The 20,175-nt window shown below is 47.3% G+C and overlaps 3 protein-coding genes across 4 annotated transcripts; 1 reads left to right on the top strand and 2 right to left on the bottom strand.

Moving 5' to 3' along the window:
* The first annotated feature begins 12 nt into the window (after positions 1–12).
* On the top strand, positions 13–9,931 carry LOC124471955 (dnaJ homolog subfamily C member 16-like). 2 transcript variants are annotated; one of them, XM_047026626.1, is made up of 15 exons: positions 13–116; positions 556–807; positions 922–988; positions 2,420–2,741; positions 2,978–3,162; positions 3,508–3,612; positions 3,821–3,979; positions 4,081–4,211; positions 4,402–4,579; positions 4,703–4,885; positions 5,076–5,152; positions 5,367–5,447; positions 5,546–5,641; positions 7,184–7,354; positions 7,704–9,931. In XM_047026626.1, exons 2-15 carry the CDS (start codon positions 629–631, stop codon positions 8,167–8,169), a joined length of 2,400 nt encoding a protein of 799 aa, XP_046882582.1. In that variant the 5' UTR covers positions 13–116; positions 556–628; the 3' UTR covers positions 8,170–9,931. The 2 variants fall into 2 exon arrangements, with proteins under 2 accessions (XP_046882582.1, XP_046882583.1); XM_047026627.1 differs by lacking the exon at positions 13–116 and having other exon boundaries at positions 711–791.
* cdab (cytidine deaminase b) lies at positions 9,869–14,421 on the bottom strand. The gene is made up of 4 exons (XM_047026630.1): positions 14,090–14,421; positions 12,915–13,026; positions 12,535–12,592; positions 9,869–10,695 (listed from the first exon to the last, which is right to left on the bottom strand). Exons 1-4 carry the CDS (start codon positions 14,337–14,339, stop codon positions 10,561–10,563), a joined length of 555 nt encoding a protein of 184 aa, XP_046882586.1. The 5' UTR covers positions 14,340–14,421; the 3' UTR covers positions 9,869–10,560.
* Positions 14,422–15,401: 980 nt separating this feature from the next.
* si:dkey-33m11.8 (trypsin) lies at positions 15,402–19,227 on the bottom strand. The gene is made up of 6 exons (XM_047025340.1): positions 19,144–19,227; positions 18,220–18,287; positions 17,973–18,123; positions 17,450–17,591; positions 16,936–17,193; positions 15,402–15,826 (listed from the first exon to the last, which is right to left on the bottom strand). The coding sequence occupies exons 2-6, from the start codon at positions 18,278–18,280 to the stop codon at positions 15,674–15,676; spliced, it is 765 nt and encodes a 254-aa protein (XP_046881296.1). The 5' UTR covers positions 18,281–18,287; positions 19,144–19,227; the 3' UTR covers positions 15,402–15,673.
* Positions 19,228–20,175: the final 948 nt, after the last annotated feature.

Raw genomic sequence — 20,175 nt, 5'->3', positions numbered from 1 at the left:
AGTTGTAGTTTCCAAACATACCTCTCAAAGCTGTCCTCTTATGCCCTGCCTCGGCTTGGCATTTGGCTACTACTCGACATGGTGGTAAACTGACTTCGTGAATTTAAAGACTTGAGGTATTTACACAACGTTATCTGTAATGTGTTGTTGTTTTACCAATAATAAAGCTTAGAAGACCTAGCTAGCTCAATGACAGCTACTGTAACCCGGTCGACACGTTTTAAACCTACGTACGTTTAGCTTCTAGGCTAGTAGTTGCTAGCTAGCTATCCTGGCTAATTTCTCAAGCCAGTTAATCGAGAAGCCTCCTGATTTAATTTGAATGTGTTTGAGATCATATGTAAAGCAAATCCGCCATCTGAATTTATCTTCCATCACAATTAGCTCTAGCTACTGTACTAGCTACTACCAGCCAGAGAGCTGGCTTGCTGAGTGATCTGGTCAGCAGTATCTCTAGCTAGTTGACTTTTATAAGGCCTTATAAGCTAAGGCTTTTATTAATGCAACAAAGCTATAATTGCTCATTTGTTTTTTTCTTTTTCTGTGTTAATTTAGAGTGGCGATAGCTAGCTATTTAGCCAGTGCCTAAATAGCTAGCTATCTAGCTAGCCGTATTCGTTTGAATAAGATGGAGGGATTCTGCAGACTACGGTGGACCTCTACCATCGTCCCCATCCTCCTGCTGCTGCTGCTTGGTGACCAGGTGCGGAGTGGCCCCGAGCTGGAACCGTACAAGATCCTCGGTGTGAGCAGGAGTGCCAGCCAGACCGACATCAAGAAGGTTTACAAACGTATGGTCAGAGAGTGGTGAGGGACACGCACATAAAGCAGAGTGGTAGAGTTTCTCCACTTCATTAATGTTGTGACTGGAATCCCTTTTCCTAGTTAGATATACCTGATCACCTTTGCTTGGTCTTGTAGGCATCCAGATAAGAACAAAGACCCTGGAGCAGAGGACATGTTCATCAAGATCACTAAGTCTTATGAGGTGAGTGGTTTATAATAGAGCCCGACCGATATATCGGCGGGACGATGTGATTGGCAGATATTAGACATTTTCCAAACCATAGGTATCGGCATTTATAATGGCCGATAAATGAATATTATTTTTTTGTTTTGTTATTGTGTTTTTGTTCAAAGGACTTTAAGTTTCATATCTTAAGTTTGTATTTTTATACATTTTATTTATCAGAACTTCTAAGGTCCCATGACATGAAATGTTCACTTTAGGAGGTTATTTAACATTAAAATGAGTCCCCCTAGCCTGCCTTTGGTCCCCAGTGGCTAGAATTTTTGATAGGTGTAAACCAAGCCCTGGGTATTCTTCTCCGTCTTTGAGAAAATGAAAGCTGAAACACTCGGTTTTGAAAATGCTGGTTTTATGATGTCATAAAACCGAATTTTACCTCCCCTTTCTATGCATTGCCCACACAGAGAATTTGTCCCACCAATGAAAAAATGAGCTACTACAACATTGGTTTTTCCTCGAGACATCATGGCTCGCAAACGACCGAAGCATGGCAGTTAGCCCCGCCTCTTTCTTCCTCAAAGTATTTGCTACAGACACAGAAACAGCACGTCCTGAGGAAAGTTCATTGTGGGACTGCTCTAGTGGCTGTAATTCTGCACTAAGGCTGAATTTCGGGAAATAAACTTCAGATACAGCATAAGGCCTATATAAAAACATCCAAAAACAGCATGTCATGGGATCGTTAATATATTTTGATGTTCCCCTGTTCTGTTGTGACAATAAAGCAAACAAGTTTATTTTTAAACTGCATTATCATATTACTTTAGTGAGGACTCTAGGACTATAAATAATAACAGGTGTCAGATGGCTTAGCGTTTAAGGAGTCGGGCTATTAATCAGAAGGTTGCCGGTTTGATTCCACAATGACGTTGTGTCCTTGGGCAAGGCACTCACCCTACTTTCCTCAGGGGAATGTCCCTTTGCTTACTGTAAGTCGCTCTGGATAAGAGAGTCTGCAAAAAATTACTAAAATGTAAACTACAAATAACTAATGTTAGGAAATAAGTTTGTTTTGTTACACATTTGTTTTAAATATATTGGCCAAATATCTGATTTTTAAATCGCCAAATATTCATATCAGTATCGGCCTTAAAAATCCTTTATCGGTCGGGCTGTAGTATATAACCATGTGGCGATACATCAAAAGGAAGCATCAATCCCTGGCACGATGAGTTTACTGTAACAACGTGTGTTTGAGGAAGTCTGCTCCCTCTAACTCCCTTGAGTCCTCAGATCCTGGCCAATCAGGATCAGTCTGCTCCCTCTAACTCCCCTGAGTCCTCAGATCCTGGCCAATCAGGATCAGTCTGCTCCCTCTAACTCCCCTGAGTCCTCAGATCCTGGCCAATCAGGATCAGTCTGCTCCCTCTAATTCCCTTGAGTCCTCAGATCCTGTCCAATGAGGAGCGCAGGTCCAACTACGACCGCTACGGCAAGATGGACGCCAGCCAGCCGATGGGCCAGCAGCCTCAGGGCTTCAGACATTTCCACGACAGTTTCTACTTCGACGAGTCCTTCTTCCACTTCCCCCGGTCGGGACGCGACTTCTCCGACAGCAAATACCTGCTGAGCCACGCCCAGTACAACAGCGAGGTGCTGGCCGACAGCTACAAGAGGCCTTACCTCATCAAGGTCACCTCCGAGTGGTGTTTCGCCTGTGTTCACATCGAGCCGGTGTGGAAGGAGACGGTTAATGAGCTGGAGGCACTGGGTAGGTCAGAGGAGAAGCTCCTCCCAGGAAGTGATGTCAAATGCTTTCTCATTACCAGTTGGATCAGACAAATTATCAGCCTCCGCGTGATTCTGTATTAATTCTTTTTATTAGCGGGATTTACCTGCATACATTAGCTAACTTCCAGTGCATGAGTTATTGATTGATTGTTGGCGTTTAGTACAACTTATAGACTCTGATACTGTCATGTCCCCATGTGTTGACCCGTCTCCCAGGCATCGGCATCGGCATCGTGGACCTGGGGTACGAGCGGCGCCTGGCCAGCCAGCTGGGGGCCCACCGGGCGCCCTCCGTCCTGGGCCTGCTCAACGGCCGCGTCACCTTCTTCCACCAGGCCGTGGTCCGCGAGAACCTCCGCCAGTTCATCCACGACCTGCTGCCCCCGAGGCAGGTGGAGAAGGTACTGGGGCAAACACCAGAGCTCTCTGGCTGTAGGGACCTTAACTACTGACTGATCACATACACCAGACCTCTCTGGCTGTAGGGACCTTAACTACTGACTGATCACATACACCAGACTTTGGATTTGATTTAGTTCATTTGCAGTTATGGGAATAAGCGTTTGGTTTCGTAGCTGTGCGTGGGATAAAACGTATAGTTGAGTATTTGACAGTATCTGTTTACAGTAAGTGACCTGTGTCTGATTGATGTCAGTGACGTCTTATCTTGGTGCCTCAGTCAAAAAAACGTTTTATTAAAAGGATTATTTAATCGTAGTTTTTGTATTCTCTATCCCCATTCCCAGATCACAGATGAGAACTCTGAGGCGTTCCTGGGTGGCTGGCGCGTGGAGAACAAGCCCAGCGTGCTACTGTTTGACCAGGTTCCTGCTGTGTCCCTTATGTACAAGGTGAGAACCACAACATCCCAGGACACGCCCCCCACTGACTCACCTATGAGTCACTTTGTTTACTGTCATGGCATGCTGAGGGATTTGTGCATGGAGGAAGACATGATATACATGGAAGCAAAAGCTGTGGCGTGAGCCAGAGTAATATCTCCTCTCCTCCTCCCTTCTCTTCTCCTCTAACCGTCTCCTCTAACCCTCCCCTCCCCAGCTCACAGCGTTTGCCTTCAGGGACTACGTGCGTTTTGGCTACGTAGACCAGGGTTTGACCCAGACGTCCCGCCTGCTGCGCCAGTTCAACATCAACACCTACGCCCCCACCATGCTGCTGTTCAAGGAAAATACAGAGAAACCTTCTGACATCATCCAGGTCAGCACACTCACACAGTCTCACTCACACAGTCTCACACACACACACACACACACCATCTCTCCATCCTTTTTTTCATCCGGCCCTCTCCTCTCCCCCAGGCCAGAGGGATGAAGAGGCAGATTATGGATGAGTTTGTCTCCAACAACAAGTTTCTGCAGGTGCCCCGGCTGCTCAACCAGAAGCTGTTTGATGAACTCTGTCCCATCAAGCAGTTCCACAGGCGCAGGAAGTAAGAGTCAGGGTTCACTGGTCCCTAATTAAATATGATTTTGCCTTTTAAACATAAGATAAATATTTGTTTCTTTTATTTGGTGAGTTTGTGAGGAAAGGATTCAAACGGCTACCTCCTTAATCTACCATCTCACTCGTCCACATTTCCTGTTCCTGTGCGACGCTGATGTCCTTCCCCCCCTCCCCAGGTTCTGTGTCCTGCTGATCACCGGGGAGGAGCCGACGTTCGTCCCAGGGAATGAGGCCTTCCTGGCGTTTGCGGCGGCCAACTCTAAAGAAGTGCTCCGCTTTGCCTATGTGCACCAGCGCCAGCAGCAGGCGCTCTGCCAGGTGCTGCTCAACAACCAGGCCTCTCTGACACCTCAGGTCAGCTAGCTCACCACCCCATACACACACACTCCCTACGCACACACACATTCACTACACACACACACACACACACTATTGGTTGAGTTTTTACACCAAATGCGATTGGTCCATGTCCAACAGGTGGTAATGCTTGAGAGGCGGAGCCAGACAGGCAGGGTGATGTATCGCTCTGTGATTGGCGGTTGGAACGGCAGCGAGGAGGACAAGCTCCGCCTCCAGGATCAGCTGGAGCTCCTGCAGAGAGACCCCGCCTACCTGAGCTATGACACCACGCTACCCCAGCTCAACAACGAGCTAGCCCCGGTGAGTACGCGCACACTCACTCACACACACACCACACACTCACTCACACACACTCAGTCACTCACTCACTTACTGACTGACACAGACCCATCTGGGAAGGGTCCCCAGTCTTTTGCAGTAAAACCAATGAAGGGTTAATGTGTGAAATCCTCCAAAAACTCCATCCCTCCCTTCTCCCTGCCTCTTCCAGGTGTTCCTCATCCAGTGGATGTACACAGCTTCAGATTACTTCCTTCAGATCTATGATGACTTGCTGTACTCCAATTGGTAATACTATCATGTTTACTGAGAATCCATGTGGATGCGTAGTAATATCTCTAATCAAACTGGGGGAAATGTGTCATGTTGTCAATATACCAAGGATGTAAATCAACCAAATAGATTTTGAGGTTGGAAATCTATAAAAAAAAAAAGAATAAACTGTTATTTAATATATATTTATTGATCTTTAGAATTTTTTTCAACATCTACATTTTGTCAGGAGAGAGATGATGCCTATCCTGTCCCTGATCTTCTCTGCTCTGTTCATCCTGTTTGGAACTGTCATCATCCAAGCGTTCAGGTGAGACCTTGTCAGCTCCTGTTGTGACTGTCGACGGTAGAAGGGTGACAGTAAATAAGAGTTAAGATGGATGTAATCTCTCTCCCCTGGATGTGCAGTGACTCTGGTGAGGACAAGCCCCAGAAACCCATGGCCAAGGAGCCCCCCAAGACTGAGGGTTCCTCGGAAGCTCCCCCCAGACACCACACCTCCAGGTAGCCCTCAGACACCACACCTCCAGGCAGCCCCCAGACACCACACCCCAGGTAGCCCTCAGACACCTCCAGGTAGCCCCCAGACACCACACCCCAGGTAGCCCCCAGACACCACAGGTAGCCCCCAGACACCACAGGTAGCCCCCAGACACCTCCAGGTAGCCCCCAGACACCTCACCTCCAGGTAGCCCCCAGACACCTCCAGGTAGCCCCCAGACACCACACCTCCAGGTAGCCCCCAGACACCTTACCTCCAGGTAGCCCCCAGACACCTCACCTCCAGGTAGCCCCCAGACACCTCACCTCCAGGTAGCCCCCAGACACCACTCCTCCAGGTAGCCCCAGACAACTCACCTCCAGGTAGCCCCCAGACACCTCACCTCCAGGTAGCCCCCAGACACCTCCAGGTAGCCCCCAGACACCACACCTCCAGCTAACCCCCAGACACCTCCAGGTAGCCCCCAGACACCTCACCTCAAGGTAGCCCCCAGACACCTCAGGTAGCCCCCAGACACCTCCAGGTAGCCCCCAGACACCTCCAGGTAGCCCCCAGACACCACACCTCCAGGTAGCCCCCAGACACCTCTGGTAGCCCCCAGACACCTCCAGGTAGCCCCCAGACACCTCCAGGTAGCCCCCAGACACCTCACCTCCAGGTAGCCCCCAGACAACTCACCTCCAGGTAGCCCCCAGACATCTCACCTCCAGGTAGCCCCCAGACAATTCACCTCCAGGTAGCCCCCAGACAATTCACCTCCAGGTAGCCCCCAGACATCTCACCTCCAGGTAGCCCCCAGACACCTCACCTCCAGGTAGCCCCCAGACACCTCACCTCCAGGTAGCCCCCAGACACCTCACCTCCAGGTAGCCCCCAGACACCTCACCTCCAGGTAGCCCCCAGCCATCTCAAGGTAGCCCCCAGACACCTCCAGGTAGCCCCCGGACACCTCCAGGTAGCCCCCGGACACCTCCAGGTAGCCCCCGGACAACTCCAGGTAGCCCCCAGACACCTCCAGACACCTCCAGGTAGCCCCCGGACACCTCCAGGTAGCCCCCAGACACCTCCAGGTAGCCCCCAGACACCTTCAGGTAGACCCCAGACACCTTCAGGTAGACCCCAGACACCTCCAGGTAGCCCCCAGACAACTCACCTCCAGGTAGCCCCCAGACAACTCACCTCCAGGTAGCCCTAGACACCTCCAGGTAGCCCCCAGACACCTCCAGGTAGCCCCCAGACACCTCACCTCCAGGTAGCCCCCAGACAACTCACCTCCAAGTAGCCCCCGGACAACTCACGTCCAGGTAGCCCCAGACACCTCCAGGTAGCCCCCAGACACCTCCAGGTAGCAAGACAGAGGGAATATTGTCAGTATTATCAAGAGGGCTTAGTTTTGGGGTGTTTATCTTAGTCTTTCTATTGTAAACTGCTGTCACCATACTGTCAAGCTGGACAGTTCCCCTCAGCATGCTGTTGTGTTTCCTCTTGATAACTCTCCTCCCTTCCTTCCTTCTCTCTCTTTCTCTTTCTCCCTGTTTTTCCAGTCGTCCCCCAAAGAAGGACTTTGTGGAGGTGACGGAGCTGACTGACATCACCTACAGCAGTAACCTGGTGAAGCTGCGGCCCGGCCACATCAATGTGGTGCTGGTGCTCTCCAACGCCTCCAAGAACGCCCTGCTCAAGAAGTACGCCAAGGAGGTGTTCTCCTTCTCTGGGTGAGGCCTGACACAGACACACCCTCACACAGGGCTCGCAACTAGCTTTTTCTCTCACTGTCCCAGTACTGTCCCGAAGTGCAAAATTAACAGTCCCAAACTGAACTTGACCTGTCCCAAAATTGTTGTGTTTTGCATTTTGACGTTCTGACATGGGTCTAGGTTTAAGTAATCCATACAGCCGTGGGGCTTGTCATCATATTAACTATTTTCTGTTTGTAATTGTTGAGAGCTACTTGCAAGTAGAAGTGTCATAGTTCTGTGCCTTTTGGACAATAAACTCAGTTGATCAAGTGAAACTCAGCACCTCAGTTGTTCGCTCCACCCCTGACGCTGTTTCCTCCTTCAGGACTCCCACGCTGCACTTCTCCTTCCTGAATGCCGACAAGCACCACTCCTGGCTGCCCTCGCTGCTGAGCCGCTCCCCGAACAGGGCGCGGGGCCACGGTGAGGAGGACGAGGAGGAGGAGGAGGAGGAGGGGAGCAACGCCACACCCAGACGGCCCAGAGACTACACCGGCCACGTGCTCGCCCTCAACGGCCACAAGAAGTACTTCTGCCTGTTCCGGCCCGTGTTCACCGGGGAGGCGGGTGAGGGCCTGGCCTACACCGGGGGATCCTCCCGCAGAGAGTCCCGCTCACGCTCCCGGTCCCGGTCAAGGGAGGAAGGGGGAAGGGCGGGAAGGGCCACCAGCCTGGAGGTGCAGCACAAGCTGGACCGGCTGGGTCTGTGGATGGAGAGGCTGGTTGAGGGAACTCTGCCCAGGCTGCATGTGCTGGCCTGGCCCAGCCTGGAGGACCATCCTGCCACCTGAGACCCTGACCCTAACCCCACACATCACCTCCACCTGATACCCCACCCATCACCTCCACCTGAAACACCAACCCCCCACTACCTCCACCTGAAACCCTGACCCCACCTCCACCAGATACCCACCAGTAGTGAGCTGCTCTCTCCAGCTTCCTGTCCTGCTGTTCTGCATGGGCCTCACAGGTCTGAAGGGTACATGGTAGAGTCCTACCTGCGTGCCAACCTCTACACATCAGGCTTCTCTCTTCAAACCTGTCTGTAGATAAAGGGCAGGGGACAAGGCTAGTAAACAGCTTCAGTCTGTTGAGATGTGGCCTCCTGGAGCTGCAGGCTTCATTACAACCTGGTGACCAGACACCTTCCGTTGTGTGCTGAATTTCAGGAAATGTGACTTTCCAACTTAACTGATTTGAATCTAGCCCTTACAATGCCTTCATGTTAGCAAAGGGAGACGGATCTTAGTAATGGTACAATGAGGGAGATCTCTGACAACAGCATAGGCAACCGTTTAATATATAACATAGGGTGCAGGCAGGTGGTGTCCTGTCACTGCACACTGACTGATGCTGGTTGGTGTCTCTGGGCTTGACTGCTACTGCTGCACTGATGCTGGTTAGTGTCTCTGGGCTTGACTGCTGCACTGATGCTGGATAGTGTCTCTGGGCTTGACTGCTGCACTGATGCTGGTTAGTGTCTCTGGGCTTGACTGATGCACTGATGCTGGTTAGTGTCTCTGGGCTTGACTGCTGCACTGATGCTGGTTAGTGTCTCTGGGCTTGACTGCTGCACTGATGCTGGTTAGTGTCTCTGGGCTTGACTGCTACTGCTGCACTGATGCTGGTTAGTGTCTCTGGGCTTGACTGCTGCACTGATGCTGGTTAGTGTCTCTGGGCTTGACTGCTGCACTGATGCTGGTTAGTGTCTCTGGGCTTGACTGCTGCACTGATGCTGGTTAGTGTCTCTGGGCTTCAGGGATGTGAACCCGCTGCACTGTTATGCACTGACTCTGTCTGGAGCTGTTCAGAGTGTAAAGGTCACTTTTCAATCAATGTAGGTTGCCAGGTTGCTTGCAAAAAAATCCTCCCAATTCTCAGATTACCATTTTCTGAGTGAAGGGGTGATTTGGGAGAATTGTGAACTAAATTGTAAAAGTTTAACAAGATTATTTAAAATAATAAAACCTGGCAACTTGACTGTGATTGAACTGGGACAAGTTCTGCTCAGACCTAGCTATCAGGCTGGATCTCAACAGCGTTTTGTTTTTATTTCTTCAGAATATGTTTTCTGTTATCATGTCTTAATCAGACTAGATGGTTCCATCTCCCAATATCTTTGAATTTTTTCACTCATCCTTCATTTCCAGCCAGTGCTCTTAACCACTACGTATCTTAATGCATGGAAGATTAGCAGAACTTTACGGTACACTATTCGTTATACTAGCTGACGCTGTTAATAAATAGGTAAAATGCCTCTTTTATCCACTGTCTTTACTGAATGATTTGCTGCTTACTAAATGGATACACAATATCTGTCTCATTATCATGTTAATGGACGGTTACTGGACCTTCAACATCTTTGAAAACAAAACTGTCAGGTTTGAAATGTTGTGTTGAAAGGGGAAATTATCGGTAGCAAGTCAATTTTTGAAAACGTCTGCGTAAGGTATATTTATGAAGTTGTCGATAATATAGAATAAAGTGTTGTAAGATATTTATTTCTTGTTTTTCATGTGCTTCTTAACACAAATAAAATTAAGTTGATTTAAATTGTTCTTTCGTTTGGATTCGCACTACAGGTTTGACTTACTACTTCGTTACCATGGAGACAAACTGCCGAGGGAGAGAACTGGAGCAGGACTAAAACACGTTACAAACCAAAGCTACAGTCAACAAATACAACTCAAGGAAATGATTCATGAACATAAAACCGTAACATTATTAACCGACAACCATCAAAGCACATATCTGAATATACACAAATAATTCTCAAATTCACACTGAGTTAGGTCAAGTTAGCTTTAAGTGGTTTCCTTAGCACCATTCTAGTTGCTACCTGTAACATTTAGCTCAAGTGATTAAAGATTCTATCCATTCCAAATATAAATAAAATCTAAATATAAAACCAATTAAAAAGTACATTATGTTATTGACAATATATGACTTAATGCTGCATCATTAGATAAATAGTCATACGTTTATATAAATTTATATTTTTGTAAATATAAATTCCAATATTTGTGGGATGCCATGCCTGATGCCATATCTGACCATGACAGGATGAATTACTGAGGCTATAGGTCTATGGCAGGATGAATTACTGAGGCTATAGGTCTATGGCAGGATGAATTACTGAGGCTACAGGTGTATGACAGGTGTGTAACAGGACAGGTGTACAGTCAGAACTCCTTGGGGGTTTCTTTCTTCATCTTCAGGTCTTCTGGGCCAAACGAGAGGGGCAGGAGGTCTTTCACCCGCGTCTCCAGGAAGGAGCCATCAGGCTTGGACATGTACACCTCCCAGTCCGTCCCAAACTAGCAAGGGAGACAGAGGTCAGGGGTCAGAGAGAATCAGATTACTGGAGGTCAGGGGTCAGAGGGAATCAGATTATTGGACGTCAGGGACGAGAGAGAATCAGATTACTGGACGTCAGGGACGAGAGAGAATCAGATTACTGGAGGTCAGGGGTCAGAGGGAATCAGATTATTGGACGTCAGGGACGAGAGAGAATCAGATTACTGGACGTCAGGGACGAGAGAGAATCAGATTACTGGAGGTCAGAGGGAATCAGATTACTGGAGGTCAGGGAGAATCAGATTACTGGAGGTCAGGGGTACGGTGGCCCTGAAGTGCAAATGACACCCCCTAATATGAGTACATCCCCCAAATGAAAATATTCCCCCCCAATACGAGTCAACTCCCCCCAAATCGGATGACTTGTTCACCTCCCCCCAATACAAAAACGCGCTCCCCCTCCAATACGAGTCAACTCCCCCCAAATCGGATGACTTGTTCACCTCCCCCCAATACAAAAACGCGCTCCCCCAAATGGAAAACGACATTACATTAACTCAAAAACACATTACATTAACTCTGAACGGAAAGGGTAGGTACTACACTTTAGCGCTGATTGGATGCAGTAGGCTAACTGACAAGAAATAAGAAATTGATTGACAGAAGTACAAAATGCAATAGCCTGACAGAGTTACGTGCACCAGAACATTTATTTGGGTATCGAAGCATGTAGCATAGGCTATGTATGCAAAAGCATAAATTGCAGTGTTAAACGTAAACATCGATAGCCAAACAACTAGTCCAAGTAACTCATTATCAGTCATTATCATGAACTTAATCGTTTTGATTGGAAGGAAAGAGGAAACATTAATGTTTACAATTCAGAGTCATTACACTACTCTTTATTTTAATCAGGGTAATTCCTATGAAATAATCTTAGATCTGCTGTTAACGTTTCACAATATGTAGCCTATGCGCACGCTAAAAACGCAGTTGAAGGAAGCAGGACTTTTCAGAAGAAAAAACTAATAGTCCACTACAGAAGAATGAAATGCCACAATGACAGAGTAACGTGGACCAGGATAGTTGTTTGGCTATCGATTTTTACATTTAACTCGAAATACTTTTGCCTAAGTAGCCTACTATTTGCTACATTCTTCTATAGCCAAACACATGTTCTGGTGCACGTAACTCTGCCAGGCTATTGCATTTTGTACTTCTGTCGATCAATTTCTTATTTCTTGTTAGTTAGCCTACTGCATCCAATCAGCGCTAAAGTGTAGTACCTACCCTTTCCGTTCAGAGTTAATGTAATGTGTTTTTGAGATAATGTAATGTCGTTTTCCATTTGGGGAGCGCGTTTTTGTATTGGGGGGAGGTGAACAAGTCATCCGATTTGGGGGGAGTTGACTCTATTGGGGGGGAACAGGTTTTTGTATTGGGGGGAGGTGAACAAGTCATCCGTTTTGGGGGGAGTTGACTCGTATTGGGGGGTAGTATTTTCATTTGGTGGATGTACTCATATTAGGGGGTGTGGTTTGCACTTCAGGGCCACCGTACAGGGGTCAGAGAGAATCAGATTACCAGAGGTCAGGGGGTCAGAGAGAATCAGATTACTGGAGGTCAGTGGTCAGGGAGATTCAGATTACTGGAGGTCAGTGGTCAGGGAGATTCAGATTACTGGAGGTCAGGGAGAATCAGATTACTGGAGGTCAGGGAGAATCAGATTACTGGAGGTCAGTGGTCAGGGAGATTCAGATTACTGGAGGTCAGGGAGAATCAGATTACTGGAGGTCAGGGGTCAGGGAGATTCAGATTACTGGAGGTCAGTGGTCAGAGAGGTCCAGACTCGGACTGACCTCGCTCATGAACTGTCGGCAGCCTCCGCAGGGGGAGATGAACTGGTCTTGAAGATCGCTGTAAACACACAAATGTCTCGTCACAGCATCCGAAGGAGATGAACTCTGACCTGGACTTATTTCAGACATGTTTATAGTTTTATTGAGAAATGTCACATTTCTGCATCACCACCAGGGAGAAGCATTAGAAAGGTTGAGATGTGGATTCTGGATTAGACCTGAGCACTTGAATATCAGCGATGTCATTTGACAGAGTTTTCGATTCCATAATTAATGTCACAGTTGTTCTAACACACGTAGTAAAAGTAATATAACTTTTAAATATTCAATAATAATGAAAACATTGTTCTTTACTAAAGTGTTGGCCCCTGGACCTGTACCTGGCAATGGCTATTGCTTTGAAGTTCCTGTAGCCCTCTGAGACAGCTTTAGAGATGGCGTTCCTCTCTGCACAAACTCCCAGGTTGTGACAGGAGTTCTCCACATTACACCCTGACAGGAACATAAAGCAGTCATCCAAGCCTTGCTGAGTCGAGTGTTGTCTTTCAGTTAATATAGTCTTTGGTTTGTTCCTCCTCACCTCCCCCACAGAGACCCAGTAACTGAGATCCTCATGTCAATATCACAATCAAGATTATTACTGTCATCCCTCCACATTCTCCCTCTTTGTCTTAACGTTACATGTTTTTTTCCCTGAAACACGACAGCAATGTTTTTAGCTATCAGGAAGTGGTTTCTAAAGCGAGGAGGTCAGGTGTGGTTGTTGACACACTTGCAGTGTGACCTGGACAGGATTGAGTCATGATGGAAATGTCCCTGTAATGCAAGGTTGTTGAAATCTACATTCAGAGATTTACAGATCCTATTTTTCAAAAATATTCTCCCAATGACAGCCAAATTTGAAGCAACATATAATACAAGTATAAAAAATGTATTAGTAAATGTATTTTGGGTAAATTATTTAGTGATTGGTTAACAAACTTAACATTGATTAACATTCATTTATTTCAAACCATGAAACAAGATTTCTGTTAACAGTGATAAATGTTATGTGAATTTTTTTTTTCTGAAATCTTGTCTCAAGTCCAAAGTGATGACATACTGTAGGCCTGCTGTTGGTAATCAGTAACTTGTTTCTGAACTGAGTCAGATGTGATCATTGATCTTGTGTGCTTCTACGCTGCACAGCGGAATCCAGAAGTATCTTGTTTAAAACAGAACTTAAAAAAAACGTCTAGTTATATTTTGTTTTCAGATGACGATATAAGGGATTATTTCCGTCTTTAGTTCTCTATTGATGACTTTTGTCAGTCTCGTCAGTGGAATCAATAAAATCCTGTCCTGTTAAGAATAGTAAATAAGTAAATAACTTATAATAACAAAAACAAAATGTTTGTCTAGTGGTTATCTCGGAACAGACATTGATTTAATTTCAACATAGAAAAAGAGAGCATGCATAGTGACATATAATCATGTTTTATAATATTACATATAGCAACTTCATACATTTAAGGGAGCATTTCACAAAAATGTAACGCCAGTGCTGCCATCTCACCTGTGAACACGGAGCCATCGGGAGTCAGGAGGGCTGCTCCCACCCTGAAGCTGCTGTAGGGGCAGTAGGCAAACTGTCTGGCCTCCAGGGACCGAGCCACCAGCCCCTCCTTCACCCCCACCTGGGGCCCTCTGGCCTCCAGGGACCGAGCCACCAGCCCCTCCTTCACCCCCACCTGGGGCCCTCTGGCTGGGCAGGCTATCCTCACACCCTGGGCCTTGGCCTGGGGCATCACATCCAGGTCTCCCATAGCGGCTGTTAGACTATGTGGTTCTCCTGAATGTGAGACTGTGTGTGTTTGTGAGCGTATGTGTGCTTGTTTTGGTTGAATGAGTTCAGTTCCTGTAACCGGGAACAGTGTTGGGGGAGTTGCTGTTTTTTTCCGGCCAATCGTGTTGGCTTTGATGTCCGCCCCTAACTCCCACATTGTTATCGCCTGGCAAGGGATGTTGTTGGGGGGGGGGGGGGGGGGGGGGGGGGGTGAACATTGCATGCTGAACAATACTCTGTTGGGGGGGGTGAACATGCTGAACAGCACTCTGTGACCATCCAAATAGCTTAATCATCATCCCCTTCATGTATAAAGTTCACCAAGCCAGGCTTGCTGTGCGTGGGGAAAATACACACTGATACATGGACTGATTAGCTGCACGTGTGACTTACAGAACATTAATCTTTATTGCTTTCATAAAGCTTCTGCAGTCTGAAGAGGCATGTGTCTCTCCAGAGGGAGCAGCAGCTCCTGCAGTCTGAGGAGGCGTGTGTCTCTCCAGAGGGAGCAGCAGCTCCTGCAGTCTGAGGAGGCGTGTGTCTCTCCAGAGGGAGCAGCAGCTCCTGCAGTCTGAAGAGGCATGTGTCTCTCCAGAGGGAGCAGCAGCTCCTGCAGTCTGAGGAGGCGTGTGTCTCTCCAGAGGGAGCAGCAGCTCCTGCAGTCTGAGGAGGCATGTGTCCCTATAGAGGGAGCAGCAGCTCCTGCAGTCTGAGGAGGCATGTGTCTCTCCAGAGGGAGCAGCAGCTCCTGCAGTCTGAGGAGGCATGTGTCTCTCCAGAAGGAGCAGCAGCTCCTGCAGTCTGAGGAGGCATGTGTCTCTCCAGAGGGAGCAGCAGCTCCTGCAGTCTGAGGAGGCGTGTGTCTCTCCAGTTGAGCTCACAACAGATGGCGTCGTGGATTACAAAATATATATAGAAAGAAGTATAGGTAGTATAACACATGAATATTTGAACATTTTATAAAAAAAAAAGAATATCCCCAACAGTGCGTTGAATAAGGTCCATTGATATACAGATTTTTTTATTTAATAAAATCCTCGTTTTTTTTTCCCGTATGTTTTTCAGAGGAGGAAAGGTCAGTACAGTACATTCTCCTAATAAACAGCTTTTGATCATGTTGACCTCATGTTAATAAACATCTGATCATGTTGACCACATGTTAATTGTTTAATTTAAAAGTTACTGGACACTTCACAGCAGCCAACTAATATGGTGGTCTTTACAGTGTTGGCAACTTGTTCCTTGCTGAAGTCATTTCCTGGTAGCATGTTAGCAGGGTGGCTTGTTAGCATGGTGGGATGGTGGCAGTGCCCACTAGCTGTTGTTCTGGATGATCCAGTTAATCCATTGGGCGTAGTTCCTGACCTTGGTGTACACGCCGGGGAAGTATGGGTTAGCACAGCTGATGCCCCAAGAGACGATGCCCTCAAAGTTTCCGTTGCAGATGAGAGGCCCTCCTGAGTCGCCCTGAGGGGCACAAGTCACAACAAACACAAGCTGACCGCAAGAACAATCATCTGTTTTAAAGATATGCTTTTAGTCTTTTTGTTCAGAGACAGTCGAGCAGAACCGGCCTCAGTCTGGTATCTAGCTGCGAGAGCAAGCCCAAGAACAGTTATCTGAAGTGGACAAATGCAGCTGTAATTATACTTTGACGATGGAGTCAGTCGTTTTTTTTTTAAACTGTAAAATTGCACTACTGAAACCGACATCGGCCACTTCAGATGGTTCACTACTTGCTCTTCTGGTTCTACCCATTGGCACTTATTTGCTTTTCACAATGTATGCTTCAAGTTTTGGCTACCTGCAATGTTTGGGGCTGTCTCATTCTTTATGATCCTTGACCTATGCACTTTTTGTAAAGCTCTCTCTTGGAAGTCATTTTGGATGAAAGCGTCTGCTAAATGAATACATGTAAATGTTCACAGTCAGCTTTCAGGTTCAGCTGGTTCCCAGTCAGCTTTCAGGTTCAGCTGGTTCCCAGTCAGCTTTCAGGTTCAGCTGGTTCCCAGTCAGCCTTCAGGCTCAGCTGGTTCCCAGTCAGCCTTCAGGCTCAGCTGGTTCACAGTCAGCCTTCAGGTTCAGCTGGTTATCAGTCAGCCTTCAGGTTCAGCTGGTTCCCAGTCAGCCTTCAGGCTCAGCTGGTTCCCAGTCAGCCTTCAGGCTCAGCTGGTTATCAGTCAGCCTTCAGGTTCAGCTGGTTCACAGTCAGCCTTCAGGTTCAGCTGGTTCCCAGTCAGCCTTCAGGCTCAGCTGGTTCACAGTCAGCCTTCAGGTTCAGCTGGTTCACAGTCAGCCTTCAGGTTCAGCTGGTTATCAGTCAGCCTTCAGGTTCAGCTGGTTCCCAGTCAGCCTTCAGGCTCAGCTGGTTCCCAGTCAGCCTTCAGGCTCAGCTGGTTATCAGTCAGCCTTCAGGTTCAGCTGGTTCACAGTCAGCCTTCAGGCAGCTCTAGGAAATTCTGACTCGGCAGCATCACAAAGACCATCACAGCTGCCAGATCAGCACCGACTAAACCCTCTCCAACAACCAAACCACCTTTCGTTCCCACAGACATGATGTAGAGCGTCTGGCTCACCTGACAGGAGTCCTTGCCGCCGTAGCGGGAGCCGGCACACAGCATGTTGTCTGTGATCCTGAAGTAGTAGTAGTACTGGCAGCTGAGGATCACGTCCACGTCCACGGCCCTCAGCGCGGGGGGCAGGAAGTTGTTGTAGAGCTGCGTCACGCCCCAGCCGCTCACTGTGCACCATGTGCTGCTGCTCAGCGGCGGCGTGTTGACGTCCGGGAGGCTGGCGGGGGCCACGTAGCTGTTCAGGGTGGCAGGCCGGCTGAGCTGGGGGGGGGGGGGGGGGGGAGGGGTGAGTGACCACTGCGTAAAACACCATCAGGCCACTGACGTATTAACTTCATCCAACCCAAAAGTCAGATTCTAGTTAATAACCTTGGACGTTTTAAATATTTTACTTTGAATTGTAGATTTCTGATCTAATTTAGGTTTGGAGAATTCAGAACAGGCAGTACTTCAAGTTTGCACATCTTATCTAGCTAACCCTAACCCTTATCTGTGCATCTAACACCTGTAAACTCACCTTGAGCAGCATGATGTCGTTGTCGAAGGTCCGGTAATTGTACATGTAGTAGACCAGGACAATGGTGACGTTGAACTCCTGCTCAACGCCTTCCACACGGGTCAGACTGTGCTCACTCAACACCACCTGGATCAGGTAGTTTCTGTGTGTGTGAAAAGGGGGAGGAAAGGGGGGTTGACCACCAATCTGGCAACCTACATCTGTCCATCAGTCTGTGTATGAAAATAAAACATAATGGTCGAATTTAATATGTTGATTTTAAGATCCAGATGAAAGAAGCAGAAGTTGTGTCTCAGAGATTATGGAGCTTTTTCAAATCAAGAGAAACATGACATGTTGCAGCTCAGAGCCAGTAAGATGAAAAAGATTTAAAACACTGTCATCAGCCAACTCCTCACTTTTGATCATTATTATGATAATTACCAGAATCAAGGCAGAGGTGATTTTAAAAGTTAAAAAGTGATGGGCCCCTACAAGTCAATTCACACTCTAACCTGCACGCTGATCCTGCTGCAGTACTTACGGTCTCCAGCAGTGGGCAGCAGACACCACCCACTGGGGGTGGATGAGCGTGCCTCCACAGAAGTGGTTCTTGTTGTACTGGAGGGAGGCCTGGTAGGGGATGGAGTACGGCTCCACCTCCTTACCCCCGATGATCCGCTGGCCCTGCCCTCCTGGGGGGGAAGGTGATCAATGAGACATCAGTTATTCAGCTTCTCCTGAGGTGTTTTCATGGTTAATAGAAACACTGTTGTTCTGTTGTTGTTTACCTCTGATGCTGAGGAGAGCCAGGAAGAGCAGAGACAGTTGTAGGACTGGAGACATGATCATCTGGTCTCTGGAGAGGTAGAGAGTAAAGGCTGAACAGTCAAACACTTTCATTTATACAGAAATGTTAACTCATGTAAATATGAACTTTTGTTGATTCTCAAGAAGTATTTATATCTGTATTTCCAGCTCCAATCAGAGCCCTAAATATATACACTATATATACACTATACTACAGGAACCAGTCCTCTATATATACACTATACTACAGGACCCAGCCTACACTATACTATAGGACCCAGCCTACAATATACTACAGGACCCAGCCCTATATATATACACTATACTACAGGACCCAGCCTACACTATACTACAGGGCCCAGCCCTATATATATACACTATACTACAGGACCCAGCCCTATATATATACACTATACCACAGGACCCATCCCATGTTGAGAACTATTTTCACCCCTGAATGAACTTTTATAATCCTGCAACCAAAACCTAATCTGTGCTCAATCAACAAACATTTAAGTACATATCCTAACTGTAACCAGCTGATTGTCTGTAAATCCTCCAGCAAGGGCCAAAATCATTGACATATATACACGTGGACATTTCAGCTAAATTAACCCATAAACTGAACATGGATCAACATTTGAAACATTCATGTCCTCCTTTTACTCATAAACTTTATTTATCAATCTCAATAAACGTCCATGATTTATGAGTATTAATCAATGACTCTACAAGTGAGTAGATGAGCATATCCAGACATCATGTCATCAACAGAATAGTAACCACCCATAAAGCCATTTCTCCACCCATATAAGTATTAATCACAAATAGTAGAAAAGCAGAAAAACTAACTAATCATGTCTCACTTAAAAGCTCCCTCTAAAAGCGTTGACTTACAGACTCACCTTCTTAAAGATGTACCAATAGTTAACCGAGCCGTGCACTATAATCAGGATCCGTCTTTCTATCGGAGACACACTCACTCTCTCACCTCCCAAACCCAGACACCAGGGACCCTGCCCCTGCTTTTATACTGTCACCATATCTGCTCTTTTCTATACTGTCTCTCCCATTGTCCACCACATGACTGTTCTGATAAACAGAAAAGAGAGATGGAGTGAGAGAGAGATAGACAAAGCTGTGACTGACCTAGTACCTCACAAAAGAAAAACCATCTACCCTCTTTATTACATTCCCTCTTTCTTCTCTAGCTTATCTTACAGTGGAGTACAGATATTCATGCTTCCTCTATGAGTGGGAAGAAAGTGAATCTCAAGGGAGGTGAAATCCTATCCGTCGTTAATACTGAGGGGATAGCCATCCTGAACAAGTATCTCCAGACGTGCTGTTGTTGTGCTCTAGTCTTATATGATCGTTTGTTGGCTGCTAACTAGTTGTGGGACAAAAGTTTCAGGGATTAGATTGATTGCTTTGGGTTTTTGTATCTTGGTTTTGCGCCAACTTGTGATTTAATATGGAGGAAAGAATTGGTGAGCAGTGTGTCCCCAGTCCCATCCGACCCTGTCTCCTGTCTGAGCATGTCTAGCAACGAGATAGCAACGCCGTGTCACAGGAAGTAAAGCAGCCCATCACTGATAGCAACGCCGTGTCACAGGAAGTAAAGCAGCCCATCACTGATAGCAACGCCGTGTCACAGGAAGTAAAGCAGCCCATCACTGATAGCAACGCCGTGTCACAGGAAGTAAAGCAGCCCATCACTGATAGCAACGCCGTGTCACAGGAAGTAAAGCAGCCCATCACCGATAGCAACGCCGTGTCACAGGAAGTAAAGCAGCCCATCACTGATAGCAATGCCGTGTCACAGGAAGTAAAGCAGCCCATCACTGATAGCAACGCCGTGTCACAGGAAGTAAAGCAGCCCATCACTGATAGCAAGGCAGTGACACAGGAAGTAAAGCAGCCCATCACTGATAGCA

This window comes from Hypomesus transpacificus, chromosome 9 (assembly GCF_021917145.1).
Source record: "Hypomesus transpacificus isolate Combined female chromosome 9, fHypTra1, whole genome shotgun sequence".
In the NCBI taxonomy this organism is placed as follows: Eukaryota; Metazoa; Chordata; class Actinopteri; order Osmeriformes; family Osmeridae; genus Hypomesus; species Hypomesus transpacificus.
This window is presented reverse-complemented; position numbering and strand designations above follow the sequence as displayed.